The sequence below is a fragment of the Bombus flavifrons genome, unplaced genomic scaffold, assembly GCF_040668555.2.
Source record: "Bombus flavifrons isolate JBK064 unplaced genomic scaffold, iyBomFlav1_principal scaffold0036, whole genome shotgun sequence".
Taxonomy (NCBI): domain Eukaryota; kingdom Metazoa; phylum Arthropoda; class Insecta; order Hymenoptera; family Apidae; genus Bombus; species Bombus flavifrons.
In genome coordinates, this window is record NW_027184781.1 from 278157 (window position 1) to 293280 (window position 15124).

General features: G+C 44.9%; 3 protein-coding genes across 3 annotated transcripts; all 3 read right to left on the reverse strand.

Moving 5' to 3' along the window:
* Positions 1 to 1744: 1744 nt before the first annotated feature.
* LOC138189399 (uncharacterized) lies at positions 1745 to 2718 on the reverse strand. The gene is made up of 2 exons (XM_069131451.1): positions 2426 to 2718; positions 1745 to 2306 (listed from the first exon to the last, which is right to left on the reverse strand). The coding sequence occupies exons 1-2, from the start codon at positions 2716 to 2718 to the stop codon at positions 1745 to 1747; spliced, it is 855 nt and encodes a 284-aa protein (XP_068987552.1).
* Positions 2718 to 7115, reverse strand: LOC138189400 (uncharacterized). The gene is made up of 2 exons (XM_069131452.1): positions 5987 to 7115; positions 2718 to 5638 (listed from the first exon to the last, which is right to left on the reverse strand). Exons 1-2 carry the CDS (start codon positions 7113 to 7115, stop codon positions 2718 to 2720), a joined length of 4050 nt encoding a protein of 1349 aa, XP_068987553.1.
* A 1104-nt stretch (positions 7116 to 8219) lies between these two features.
* LOC138189401 (uncharacterized) lies at positions 8220 to 9193 on the reverse strand. Its single transcript, XM_069131453.1, has 2 exons — positions 8901 to 9193; positions 8220 to 8781 (listed from the first exon to the last, which is right to left on the reverse strand). The coding sequence occupies exons 1-2, from the start codon at positions 9191 to 9193 to the stop codon at positions 8220 to 8222; spliced, it is 855 nt and encodes a 284-aa protein (XP_068987554.1).
* Between the last annotated feature and the right edge of the window lie 5931 nt (positions 9194 to 15124).

A 15124-nucleotide genomic window follows, 5' to 3' on the forward strand; every position in this document is an offset into this window, starting at 1 on the left:
GTGGGACATAGCAGGATACCGTGGGATGCGAGCGTATTAGCTTTAATTAATCATAAGATAGATACCTATGTTATGTACATTATAAGCTCATTCTGTACAAAGATACTTATCTATCTTGGAACGACAAATAAAGATCTCGTCTCTCTTGATCCCCTCGCTTACCATACTGGAAAAATTGTTCCCACGATATATCGGTTCGCGATCACTCAGTTCTTTCAAACTGTCGCGTGGCGTACTCGCTCGCGTGTATTTCGGGTGCGTGCGGGTCAATGTGCTCTAGACAACTCTTCGGATTCGTAGGTCGCCCAAGGACAGCTCTGTCTTGGTGACTGCTCAACGTTTGCATCGGATCACGGGAGTAGTCGTCGTGCCGGTGATGCTTGCTAATCTGTTGGGGATTCAGTCGTGGATCTGCAGTCCTGTCCGATTGGTACTTCGGTACTCGGTCAGGGACCAGCAATTTCACGTCCTCCGTAATCCTGTTCGGCCCCGCGGCAGTGGACCCCACTGTTCAGTTGGGGCCTTGTGCCTTGGTAACCCTGTTCAGCGGTCCCTCCCTGTGAGTGGACCCCACTGTTCAGTTGGGGCCTCTTGCCTTCGTAATCCTGTTCAGCGGTCCCTCCACGGGTTCCAATTGTTCAGTTGGAGTGTGTCAAGTTGCTAGCCTATGTGCTGGATCCACGGCTGAATTACTAGTGGATCACTGGCATCATCGGTCGGCGCCGTCGACCGCGACTCGTGTAAGTTTCGAACGGTGAAACAGGAATCGAGTTACGGTCAATTCTTGGGCTTTCCGTTGAACCTCGGGGTTATCTCGTGTACGGGGGTACGTCGCGTAGGTTTGTTAGTTCTTTCGAGAGATCGCGATCTCGTCCGTTTCGGGACAGTGTCAGTAGCTTCATTTTCTTCTTTTCGTTCCAAGTTAGATAAATGTGTCTTTGATACCGAATGTTGCCAGTAGGGATGTGTTCGATCACTCGCGGAGAGACGCGATCGCGAATAAGCACGTCAACGGGAGTCGTCAATTCCCGTTACGATTAGATAATCGACGCCACGAAATGATCGATCCCCTATTTCGTTTAGGATAATAGGGGTGGTTAATTGAGTAGTTACACTGATTCAACAGGTATAACTTTATGTTTATTTCAACAACTTCGTGAAGAAATGATTACACTGATGCGAATGTACAAGTTAATAGTTGATTGATCTGCGGTGTAAAACCCGGTTACAAGATGTTGACGGTTTGAAGAAGAGAAAAAGAGTGAGTGAGCTTCGACGATGAAGCTGTGACGGAGGAAAACTAAGGATGGGTGTGTCTAGCGCACGGGATCATCGGATTTGTTGGTAACGATTTTGGCTAATAGAGTGAGGGAAATAGGCTTCGTTGTTAATTGGTTATTTGCTATGGTGGTGGGTGTGGAAGGATGCTCACCGCCCTCAAGATAAAGTCGTTGGTGGGAGGCCTCACACGTGAGAAACAGAAACTTTCCCGTGTCAACCCGTGGTGGGCAATAAACTTTAGGAGACAATGCAGCGAAAGAATGTTTGTTAGGTTCGAAGGACCTCGACTAGGAAATTGCTGAGATTTATGGAGGGTACTTGAGAATATTGAGAGTACGCAGTAAGGACGAGCGGACATCTGGTTACCATCTTGCCCGCGGTGTGTGGCCTGGTCTAGGTAGAGTGTCGCCCGGCGTAACATCCTCCCCCCGTTGAGAGGGCACCGATCAACCTTAGATGTGGGTCAGGTGGGTGTGTGATCCACCTCCTTCGATGTCGGTGATTGTCCGGACTCGACTCGGGCTGATTGACATGGCAGGGGGACCAGTCTTTTGACGCCGCGATCCAGGAGGCTCGATGACGTCTGCACCGTCGCTGTTCGAATGATACCATCGGCTCCGGGATGGATCTTGACTACACGGCCCAAGGGCCAGTGCATCGGTGGAACGTTATCTTCTCTGAGAATGACGATGGTGCCTTCTCGTATGTCGTGATTGCCCTTGTTCCATTTGTTTCGGATGCTCAGTTCGTTCAGATACTCCCGATGCCAGCGGCGCCAGAAATGCTGCTTGAGTTTTTGAATATGTTGCCAGCTGGAGAGACGATTGGTTGGAGTGTCCCTGAAATCTCGTTCTCGAATGCTGGTTAATGAATCTCCGATGAGGATGTGACCGGGGGTAAGGACAAGGAGATCGTTTGGGTCGGATGAAATTGGAGTCAGCGGACGGGAGTTCAGGATGGACTCGATTTCAATGATTAGTGTGTTGAAATTTTCGAAGGTTAAGAGCTCGTTACCTGCGACACGTCTGAGATGTCGTTTGAAGGATTTCACTGCAGCCTCCCACAACCCGCCGAAGTGAGGTGAGTTGGGAGGGATGAAGCGCCATTCGATCCGTCGGTCGGCCAAAAAGGACTGAACCTTTACCTTATGATCGTCGGCCTGCAGGAGGTTTCGAAGCTCTCGTAGTTCGTTGTTGGCGCCAACGAAGTTGGTACCGTTGTCGGAGTAAATTGTTGCGCAGACTTGCTAGTGAGGTCGCTGACCAGCTCGATGTGGACTGCTTTAACTGCCAGACATACGAAGATTGCTACATATGTCTTGATTTTACGTCGGTTGCGATCCTTTCGTTCTTTGATGTAGAAAGGTCCGCAATAGTCGATTCCGACGTTGGTAAATGGCCGAGATTCCGTTATCCGTGCAGCTGGAAGGTCACCCATCACGTAAGGTCATCCACTGGAGGTGGGTTAGCTCGGCAGCAACGGACGCACTTCTTCAGCGTGCTCCAAACTTGACTACGGCCGTCGATAGGCCAATAAGTTCTTCTTAGAGCATATAAGGTGGCTTGAGTTCCGGAGCGGAGATTCAGGAGGTGCTCATGCTCGATTATGAGCGCTGTAACTGAGGACTTCGGTAGAATGATTGGATGCTTCTGACTGAAGGGCATTGGTGAGTGACCGAGTCGACCTCCGACTCGCAATATCCCGTCCTTGTCCAGAAACGGGTTGAGTCGTCGTAATTTCCCCTTCATTGCAGAATTTCGGTCTGTTCGGAGAATATGGATTTCATCTGAAAAATGACAGAACTGTAGTAATTTGATCAATTTGTTATGCGCATTGGTTAAATCATGCGTGGTTAGAGGTCCCCGTCGATCCTGTTTCTGTCGCCATCTAAGACAACGAGCGGTAATTCTCATCAGCTTGTGCCAAGACGAAAATCGCTCTAGTAGACTGTGGTCAGCCGGAGTCACGGACAGACAGGTTGCCTTCTTCTGCTCCGGAATTTCGGTCAATGGTACTGGGTTCCACGTCGGCCAGTATTCTTCAGGATGTTGGAGCCATACCGGTCCGTGTTGCCAAATGGTTGGTCGTAGGAAGTCTTCGGGCGATTGGCCTCGAGATATGAGATCTGCAGGGTTGTCGGTAGTGGGAATGTGACGCCAATCTGAGGTGTGATTCTTCTGTTGAATTTCAGTCACTCGATTAGCTACAAAGGTTTTCAGCGTATGGGGTGATGTATTAATCCAATGCAGAACGATTGTGGAGTCAGTCCAGTAAACCGTCCTAGAAATGTTGCTTGGTAAAGCTTGAAGGACTGTGGTGGCCAGTGATGTGAGAAGAAGTGCTCCACTCAGTTCCAGCCTTGGAATGGTTTGTGACTTGAGCGGAGCCACCTTTGACTTTGCAGTGAGAAGTCGTGTCCAGACATGACCATCCGGAGTGATGGTGCGAAGGTAAATGCATGCTCCATACGCCCTTTCGCTGGCGTCACAGAACCCGTGTAACTCAATTTCCGCTGCGGCCTTGATTATGGTTTTACGTGGGAACCTTACGTTGTTTAACAATGGTAGCTGTGTATAAAATTTGTTCCACTCTGTATGTAAGTCGGCCGGTAGGGATTCGTCCCAGTCAATTTTTAATGTCCAAAGTCTTTGGAGCAGCATCTTAGCTCGAACGATCACTGGTGCCAGTAATCCAAGAGGGTCGTAGATCTTGGCGATTTCGGAGCTGATTGTTCTTTTCGTGACTCGAGAGGCGGTAGGGTTGATTTTGACGGAATACAGGATCGAGTCGTCAAAGGAATTCCAGATAACACCCAGAGTTTTGAACGTTTGCGATTCGCCTAGCAGCAGCTTATCGTTTATGTCCTGCTCGGAAAGTTCTCGTAGCAGTTCCCGGTCGTTCGATGCCCATTTTCGAATGTTTAAGCCGGCTAGTTTGAGCAATTCTGTGAGCTCTGTTCTCAATGATCGTGCCTCGCCCCTTGTATCAACTCCCGTGAAAAGATCGTCGACGTAGAAGTCTCGCTTTAAGACTGTCGCCGCTCGAGGGTACCGATGTCCCTCGTCGTCCGCCAGTTGTCTGAGGCACCGAATGGCTAGGTAAGGGGCCGCTGACAGCCCGAATGTCACTGTGTTGAGTTGATAAGTGTCAACCCTTCCATCAGAGTTGCGCCACAAAATTTGTTGGAATTTCCGATCCTCTGGACGCACAAGAAATTGTCGGTACATTTTTTCAACATCTCCTGTAATGACGTATTGATGAGAGCGAAATCTTAGAAGAATGAAAAATAAATCGTCTTGTAATTTCGGTCCCGTATGAAGTACGTCGTTCAATGAAACTCCGGTGGTGGTTGGTGCAGATCCGTCAAACACAACTCGGAGTTTCGTAGTTTGGCTGGACTCTTTGATCACGCCGTGATGTGGCAGAAAATATCCATCGTCCGTGTAGTGGTCCGTGGTGATCTTAGTCATGTGTCCTAATTCTAGGTACTCTTGTATGACGGCGTGATAGTCGGCTTCGAATTGTTTGTCCCGTTGGAACCGACGGCATAGGGATGTGAGTCGCTTCATCGCCATGGCTTTAGAGGATCCAAGCGAAGGGGTTGTTTCGTTAAACGGGAGAGCGACAATGTATCGCCCTTCGCTGTTGCGCTGAACGTGGTTTCGGAAGTGTTCCTCGCACTGTCGTTCCACTTCCGAAGTGTGTACAGCGGGAGGTCCTTCGTCGTTTTCCCAGAACCGGGCGAGATCCGCCTGTAAAGCCGTCGTGGAGGCGTGAAATGCGTGTGCTGGTGATTGCGAGGTTGGGCTCCCCCCGATGACCCATCCGAATTGCGTTTTTTGCAGACGCAAGTCGGGTCCGTTTGCTTGACTGATATCAAGCTGGCCGACACAGAGTGATGCTAGTGTTGGCCCGGCGCTCAACAATATTTCGATCGGAGCGGGTATGTGGAATCTTGGATCGGCTAGTTGGAGATTCCGAGGTATCTGTATCGTTGAGCGATCTATGGGTTGATCTGGGATCCAAGACGATATTGTCGGTATGATTAGGAACGTCAAGGTGCGTTCGTATCTACCGTCAATGGAGGTGATCGTGGCCGTGATGTAGCGTTTTGCGGTCGTCGATAACGTGTTGAGTGTTCCGATTGGGACCGAACATTTCCATTGATTGAGTTTTAACGAATTAGCGAGCTTTTCTGTAATAAAGTTCATGCTAGAACCGGTGTCTAGCAAAGCCCTACAACGGAATGGTTGAATTTTATTATTGAAGATGTTGACCTGCGCTGTGACTAACAAATCGTGCTGCAATGGTTCGGAGGGAAGCGAGGTCAATGAGTCTGTTTTCTGTGGTTCGGTCCCTAGCAAAGTCGTCTGATGAAGTCATTGCTTTTTTTGTTGTTTAGAACCGGGTGATATATTTGGTCCCGATCCCGTCGTTCGCGATAGCCGAGATTCGCGTTTCGGAGATGTTCGCGGAGATGTTCGGGGGGACGTTCGGGGAGACGTAGATGCGCGTCTCGAACGATGTGACGAACGCGGGGTCGGTGAACTGGGCGAGGATCGATCGTTGGATGCCCGGCTGCTCGACGATCGACCGCTCGACGATCGACCGCTCGATGTTCGGTCTACACGTGTTCGGACTTTGCGATGATCATGGTCTCGGTGCAGATATGTATGGTGTCGCTGTCTGCAGATGCGACATGAACCGGCGGAACATTGAGTAAGGGTGTGACCCTTGCCTAGACAATTAGTACAGAGTGACGTCCTTTTGGCCGTTTCAAGACGTTCCTTGGGCGACTGCGCCTTGAAGGTTTCACAATTCCATATTGCGTGTGGTCCTCGGCAATTCGGACACATCGACGGCTTATGTGTAGTCGCGAATGTGGGAACTCGCGGGGCGTTCGGTTGCTGACGGTTATGTCGATCGGACCCCCGTTTTATCACGGTTGATGCTGAATTTGTTATGTCACCGTTCGTACGCGTTTTCAGAAATTCTACCAAGTGCGTGTAGGACGGCATTTTCTTGTCTGGCAATGTGCGGTGAAATTTGCGTATGATGGCTGCGGGTAGTTTCAGTGTGAATATTTTGAGAAGAACGACGTTTGATGCGACTGGTTCGCCGAGCTTCTTTAAGGCTTGGAGGTTTACCTTGACCGTCTCGAGAAAATCATCTATGGCTTCGGGCGTTTCTTTAGTTATTTTCGGATAGTCAAAAATCAAGTCCCAGTGGCGCATGCAGACTTGACGGTGGCAGTCGAATTTTTCTTTAAGAATGTCGACAGCAATTGAATAGTTTAATTCCGTGATGTCTAGCGATTGTATGCTTCGCGCGGCCTTTCCGGTCAGGGAGGATTGGAGATAGTGAAACTTTTGCACGGGTGTAAGTCGCTCGTTTCGATCTATGATGGACAAGAAGGAGTCGTAAAATGAATGCCAATTCTCGACGGTACCGTCGAAAATAGGCACATGAATCTCCGGTAATTTAATTGATGCAGCCTCGCGAACAGCGGCTGATTCGCCGTTTGTCGATTGCGACGGCGTAACTAGTCGTAGATTGTTTAATTGATGAATTACTCGGAGCTCTAATCTTTCGTACTCGTCTGCTATTTCAAGGCCGCGCGCGATCTCTTTTTCATCTATACTTGTAATCTCGTTTTGAATGGCGCGGAATTCCGTCTCATATGTTTCCAGACGATTTTTAATTTGGATTAATTCGTGCTCTTGCGGACAGCTGGATTGTTCGATTTCGTCCAGCTTTTTTGATAAGCGTGTAAAGTGACTGATACACTGGCCTCGGCGTCGGCGCAAGGCGGCAAGTTCATTTCTGGTTGCCATTATTTATTATATGATAGAGACTGAAATGGTTAGAACTTACTTCTGTTGACGAAGGTGATCCTTCTCTACAGTGACGCGTTTTGTAGTGAGAACGAAGTTGTTGGATATCGTTATGTTGACGATTGTCCAGTTGCGGCGGGAGGCTGCCTGGTTGCGTTTCAACCACCGAATTATGCCTCTTCAAAGGTGACGGCCCTTGGCGTTACTGACTTCGCTGGAGTGGTAACGCTTCCGCTGCTGGTTATGTTGGATTCACGTGGCACTGTATGGTAGTGGGTGTCACTGGCGTGCACTTTTCACAGACACGTGATCCGGCTCGAAGGACCAAAATGTTCGATCACTCGCGGAGAGACGCGATCGCGAAGAAGCACGTCAACGGGAGTCGTAAATTCCCGTTACGATTAGATAATCGACGCCACGAAATGATCGATCCCCTATTTCGTTTAGGATAATAGGGGTGGTTAATTGAGTAGTTACACTGATTCAACAGGTATAACTTTATATTTATTTCAACAACTTCGTAAAGAAATGATTGCACTGATGCGAATGTACAAGTCAATAATTGATTGATCTGCGGTGTAAAACCCGGTTACAAGATGTTGACGGTTTGAAGAAGAGAAAAAGAGTGTGCTTCGACGATGAAGCTGTGACGGAGGAAAACTAAGGATGGGTGTGTCTAGCGCACGGGATCATCGGATTTGTTGGTGACGATTTTGGCTAATAGAGTGAGGGAAATAGACTTCGTTGTTAATTGGTTATTTGCTATGGTGGTGGGTGAGGAAGGATGCTCACCGCCCTCAAGATAAAGTCGTTGGTGGGAGGCCTCACACGTGAGAAACAGAAACTTTCCCGTGTCAACCCGTGGTGGGCAATAAACTTTAGGAGACAATGCAGCGAAAGAATGTTTGTTAGGTTCGAAGGACCTCGACTAGGAAATTGCTGAGATTTATTGAGGGTACTTGAGAATATTGAGAGTACGCAGTAAGGACGAGCGGACATCTGGTTACCATCTTGCCCGCGGTGTGTGGCCTGGTCTAGGTAGAGTGTCGCCCGGCGTAACATCCTCCCCCCGTTGAGAGGGCACCGATCAACCTTAGATGTGGGTCAGGTGGGTGTGTGATCCACCTCCTTCGATGTCGGTGATTGTCCGGACTCGACTCGGGCTGATTGACATGGCAGGGGGACCAGTCTTTTGACGCCGCGATCCAGGAGGCTCGATGACGTCTGCACCGTCGCTGTTCGAATGATACCATCGGCTCCGGGATGGATCTTGACTACACGGCCCAAGGGCCAGTGCATCGGTGGAACGTTATCTTCTCTGAGAATGACGATGGTGCCTTCTCGTATGTCGTGATTGCCCTTGTTCCATTTGTTTCGGATGCTCAGTTCGTTCAGATACTCCCGATGCCAGCGGCGCCAGAAATGCTGCTTGAGTTTTTGAATATGTTGCCAGCTGGAGAGACGATTGGTTGGAGTGTCCCTGAAATCTCGTTCTCGAATGCTGGTTAATGAATCTCCGATGAGGATGTGACCGGGGGTAAGGACAAGGAGATCGTTTGGGTCGGATGAAATTGGAGTCAGCGGACGGGAGTTCAGGATGGACTCGATTTCAATGATTAGTGTGTTGAAATTTTCGAAGGTTAAGAGCTCGTTACCTGCGACACGTCTGAGATGTCGTTTGAAGGATTTCACTGCAGCCTCCCACAACCCGCCGAAGTGAGGTGAGTTGGGAGGGATGAAGCGCCATTCGATCCGTCGGTCGGCCAAAAAGGACTGAACCTTTACCTTATGATCGTCGGCCTGCAGGAGGTTTCGAAGCTCTCGTAGTTCGTTGTTGGCGCCAACGAAGTTGGTACCGTTGTCGGAGTAAATTGTTGCGCAGACTTGCTAGTGAGGTCGCTGACCAGCTCGATGTGGACTGCTTTAACTGCCAGACATACGAAGATTGCTACATATGTCTTGATTTTACGTCGGTTGCGATCCTTTCGTTCTTTGATGTAGAAAGGTCCGCAATAGTCGATTCCGACGTTGGTAAATGGCCGAGATTCCGTTATCCGTGCAGCTGGAAGGTCACCCATCACGTAAGGTCATCCACTGGAGGTGGGTTAGCTCGGCAGCAACGGACGCACTTCTTCAGCGTGCTCCAAACTTGACTACGGCCGTCGATAGGCCAATAAGTTCTTCTTAGAGCATATAAGGTGGCTTGAGTTCCGGAGTGGAGATTCAGGAGGTGTTCATGCTCGATTATGAGCGCAGTAACTAAGCCATTAATTTATAATATTTAAGCCATTAATCTAAAATAATTCCTCCATTAATTCTTAACAACTACACCAATAATGTATAACCATATTCTCCCATTAATTCAAAGTAATTGTGCTCTTAATTTATAACAGTTGTACCATTAATAGGAAGCAACTCTACATTCATTGATTTAAATCAGAACCATCAATTTGTAGTGAGTGAATTAATGATTTAAATTGTTTTATTTTATTAACGAAATCTCTCAGGTCTCAGGAGTGCTATTTTATTTCTATATAGCATTATTTTTTAATTTCAAATATAGTACTGCATTTCTCATTTCACTATTTTGTATAAAAGCAGTGGTAACGCAGAGTGTAATTTTACGATGTAATTTTCCATGTTTGCTAAAAACCAAGGAAACAACACCATATTCATGGAATCTAGGAAGAAAGTTTAGTTTAACCGAAGGCAACGACATCTTATCTGTAGCTGCACATGAGTCAGAGGACATTTCAAATCTTGTTGTTGTTTTGCCTCGGAGTACCAAAACCGTTAGATTACAAGTAATGTAAAAACAAATAAACTCCGGACAAAACAATGCCGCCGCTACAATGTCGCTTTATTATAAAATAATTTTACATCTCTGCTTCCAATGCGTAAAAGCTCATATGTAAATGGGACCCGAGCATAGTTACCTCCTCGTGGTGGGATCCGGTAATTGGTATCGTTTTCCAAATAATAATACACCAAGTACTATTTCGAATATTAGTATTATTATTGGAAAACGATATCAAGCTGAAAACTACTTGAATATAGTCTGGTCTTGGTCACCCAAAATAGTTTTGGTGATCTAGACTGGACTAATACCCCTCCGGGGGCAACGTGGGACATCGTGGAACACCGTGGGACATCGTGGGACATCGCAAGGACACCGTGGGATGCGAGCGTATTAGCTTTAGTTAATCATAAGATAGATACCTATGTTATGTACATTATAAGCTCATTCTGTACAAAGATACTTATCTATCTTGGAACGACAAGTAAAGATCTCGTCTCTCTTGATCCCCACGCTTACCATACTGGAAAAATTGTTCCCACGATATATCGGTTCGCGATCACTCAGTTCTTTCAAACTGTCGCGTGACGTACTCGCTCGCGTGTATTTCGGGTGCGTGCGGGTCAATGTGCTCCAGACAATTCTTCGGATTCGTAAGTCGCCCAAGGACAGCTCTGTCTTGGTGACTACTCAACGTTTGCATCGGATCACGGGAGTTGTCGTCGTGCCGGTGATGCTTGCTAATCTGTTGGGGATTCAGTCGTGGATCTGCAGTCCTGTCCGATTGGTACTTCGGTACTCGGTCAGGGACCAGCAATTTCACGTCCTCCGTATTCCTGTTCGGCCCCGCGGGAAAGACCCCACTGTTCAGTTGAGGTATTTCCTTCGTAATCCTGTTCAGCGGTCCCTCCCCGTGAGTGGACCCCACTGTTCAGTTGGGGCCTCTTGCCTTCGTAATCCTGTTCAGCGATCCCTCCTCGGGTTCCACTTGTTCAGTTGGAGTGTGTCAAGTTGCTGGCCTATGTGCTGGATCCACGGCTGAATTACTAGTGGATCACTGGCATCATCGGTCGGCGCCATCGACCGCGACTCGTGTAAGTTTCGAACGGCGAAACAGGAATCGAGTTACGGCCAATTCTTGGGCTTTCCGTTGAACCTCGGGGTTATCTCGTGTACGGGGGTACGTCGCGTAGGTTTGTTAGTTCTTTCGAGAGATCGCGATCTCGTCCGTTTCGGGACAGTGTCAGTAGCTTCATTTTCTTCTTTTCGGTCCAAGTTAGATAAATGTGTCTTTGGTACCGAATGTTGCCATTAGGGATGCAAATTATTGTATATTTGTACTGATCGATGTAATCGTTGTGTGGGAGATAGATGTTGCGTTACGTATGCCTTGTTCTACGTTTGTAAAGATTCATATTAGCGCTGCGTTCGAGATATGTGTTTCGCAGTTAGACTACGAAACAACTATTTCTTTACGCAGGCCCATGGTCAAGTAGTGTCAAAACTGGACATTCTGCCAATAGGTTGAATGTCGAGATCGATGTGTAGTGTTAAATAACCCATGGGCGGGTCTCGTGCGTAGTCACCTCCTCGTGGTGAGACCTGGTAATTGGCATCGTTTTCCAAAAATTAATCAGTCGATTAATCTTTGGAAAACGATACCAAGCCAAGAACTACGCAACAGTCCAGTTTGGATCACCAAAAGCCCCTAAGATCATTTTGGATGATCTACACTGGACTGCACTATTAATTTATAACATTTAAGCCATTAATTTACAACATTTACGTCATGAATTTACAACAATAAGTCACAAATTCATATTCATTTAAGCTATTAATTTTTACATTTATACCATTAATTCCTAACATTCAAACTATTAATTTATAACACTTAAGCTATTAATTTATAACATTTAATCAAATAATTAACAACGATTAAACTATTAATTTATAACAATTGAAACATTAATTGGCACATTTAAAACATTAATTTATAAGAATCAAACCATTCCTCGAGGAATCAGTAAGTCTCGCGCTAATAGCCCAATACATCGATAGATTTAACGAAGAAATACGTAACCGCGATTACAGCCAATTAGATCATATTATTTGCTACATAATTAATAACTGTATCACGTACAGCGATGCAGGCGGTATTGAAGAAATAAAGCCATTTTATGTTACAACTATAACGAGTAAATTTAATCGTTTAACTTGTGAAGAATTAAAAAGGTACCTGACTTCTAAATAAGCATTAAATAAGAATCTTAAATATCGCAAACAGTGATGTAGGTGTTACTCAAGAAAAAAGAACGTTTTATTTTTTAATTAGCACGAGTAAATGAACGAATATCGATAATATAATATAACGCTTAATATGAATTTTATCTGTCTGATTATTTAATAGCTTAACTTATTTCACAGTAACGTCATCGACTGCCCTTAGGCTCTTTTCCCTTTTTGTCCAAACTTATCGATAGTCGAAAACTAGTATCATGGAGGTGTGAATTTAGTCATAGTTTGTAGAAACTATTAAAATGATAAAAATGGATATCGTATTAAATCGTAAAAGATGCCAATATACGATAAAAATTAAGAAATCGTTCAATTTGATTTTGTTACAATGGAAAAACCGTCTCCTGCTATGTCAAAAAGTCGTTACGGTTTGACTAACAAACCGACACCATGTTAAGTTATATAAGGAACACGGAAGTCGCGCGCGAGTTCTTTGGTGCCTGCAATTCCGGAGAGTGAACATCGAAGAAGAACATAAATATCAGGTAAGTAAGAAAAAATATCAAACAACAACGTTGTAACTAGTAATTTATAACGTCTAAACCATTAATTTACAACACTTATGCTATTAATTTATAACATTGAAGCCATTAATTTATAACATTTAAGGAATTAATTTATAACGTCTAAACTATTAATTTATAACATTTATGCTATTAATTTATAACATTCAAGCTATTGATTTATAACATTTAAGCTGTTAATTTATAACATTTAAGCCATTAATTTACAACATTTAAACTGTTATTTTATACATTTAAGCCATTAATTTATAACATTTAAGCAACTAATTTATAACATTTAAACTATTAATTTCTAACATTTAAGCCATTAATTTCTAACATTTAAGCAATTAATTGACAACATCTAAGCCACTAATTTATAACATTTAAACTGTTATTTTATACATTTAAGCTATTATTTTATGACATTTAAGCTATTAATTAACAACATCTAAGCCATTAATTTACAACATTTAAAGTGTTATTTTATACATTTAAGCTATTAATTTATAACATTTAAGCTATTAATTTATAACATTTAAGCCATTAATTTCTAACTTTTGAACTGTTATTTTATACATTTAGCCATTAATTTATAACATTTAAACTATTAATTTGTCGGGTACACATTGGAATTAGGATTAGGGGCGTGAAACGAATCGTCGTTTGGTTTACGCATTGTCGATAAGCAATAGAGAAGACATTGACTAGTGCAGATACGATTATTATGGAATTGGACAAGCAACCGTGGCAATTAGACACTCGAGAAACTAATGATAATGATCCTAGGTTCAATAACGAATCCGCGGTCGACGGGGTGATGGATGAACGTGCCCCCAAAATCTCTTGTTAAAACTCTTTGTTAAAACGGTGAATACCCACCGAGCGTACAGACGCTAAGTGAGTCGCTAATACGATCTCGCGAGAGAATGACTTTTCGTCGCGACGATGCTGCAGAGGAAAACTATGATGGGGTGTGTCTAAGGACACGAGATCATCGGATTCGTCGAGGATAGTCCTCGTTCAGGAAGTAAGGGAAATTAACGTTGCTGCTAATTGGTCAATCTCCATATCGGTGGTTAGAAAGGATGCCAGCCGCCCTCGAAGGAAAGTTGCTAGTGGGAGACGCCGTTCGTTGAAAGAAATAGATCTCCCCTATCTTCCCGTAGTTGGGACAAAGACTGTTTATCTGTTTGAAGGACTTTAGGTAACTAGATCTTAGTGTTTATAACGGCCCTCGGGCTAGCTGATCACGTACTGTGGAGACACATCGACATCTGGCAATCATGTTACTCGAAGAATAGGGACTGCGTGTGGCCACGGGACAGAGACCGTTGGAATGTTTACTGTCGCGTGTCGCCAGAGATATTTCTTTTAAGGAGAGCTATAGAATTACTTCATACCTTTGTTAGGCAAAGCGTTCATTCCGTGACCGCGGCTACGTTCGGCGACTGGCTTTCGCCTCGAGCCCAAGCCCATTATCACAAATGTTGAACAAATACAATCGGATCGAAAGACGACAATTGTTTAATTACGCCTATGATAGAATCTAGATTACGGTGTTAAGGGATTTTCCCGGGGTTCCGAAGGGAGGACTCCGATGTCCTTTCATCTCCGACATATATATATATATATATATATATATATATATATATATATATATATATATGTATTTAACATACAATCAAAATAAAAGAAAACCAAAATTGTTAAACAGCGAACCTACAAATACAGAGCAACTATACTAAATCGAAATCAGAACAAGGAGCTCCAGGATAAAGCTCGCTAAACTTACGCATACACCAATAACGTACGGCAGGGGAAATTCCCCTTTCTCCAGAAGCATGATGGCGAAGATGTGCCTCCAAAACTTCTTCAGGGATTTCATCAGGGAAACGCACCTTCGCGCAGCGGTCAGTATCAACAACTTCGAATAGAGGAAAATCCCACTCGAGTATGACGGTTTCCGCATCAAAGAAGCTTTCGTCAACAACAGCTGAATTGTCAGAACTCGATTCCAAGGAATCAGCATCGATGTCACATAACTCCTCCAACAACTCTGGTTCTTGTACTTGGTCACAATACCTCATACGTTTGCTGGGTCCTCCCGAATCACTCATGGATTCTTCGCTATCCCTCTTCCTCTTCCGCTAGAATGATACAATAGAGCTTAATGGAACGAAACTGGATAAATTAAGCGGACTAAAACAAGACAAAATACGCACTTGAGAAGCCTGCATAAGAACCTCTGATAAAATTGCCTCCGCAACCATCGTCCAAACGTCAAAGTCCAAATCACCGAAATCTACGTTCACGAAGACAGCAAAAATCGAAAATCAAATTAAATCCCGAAAGCAACCATAACATGGAAATATTCATCAAAACCAAACTTACGCAAGATAAATCAGAAGAAA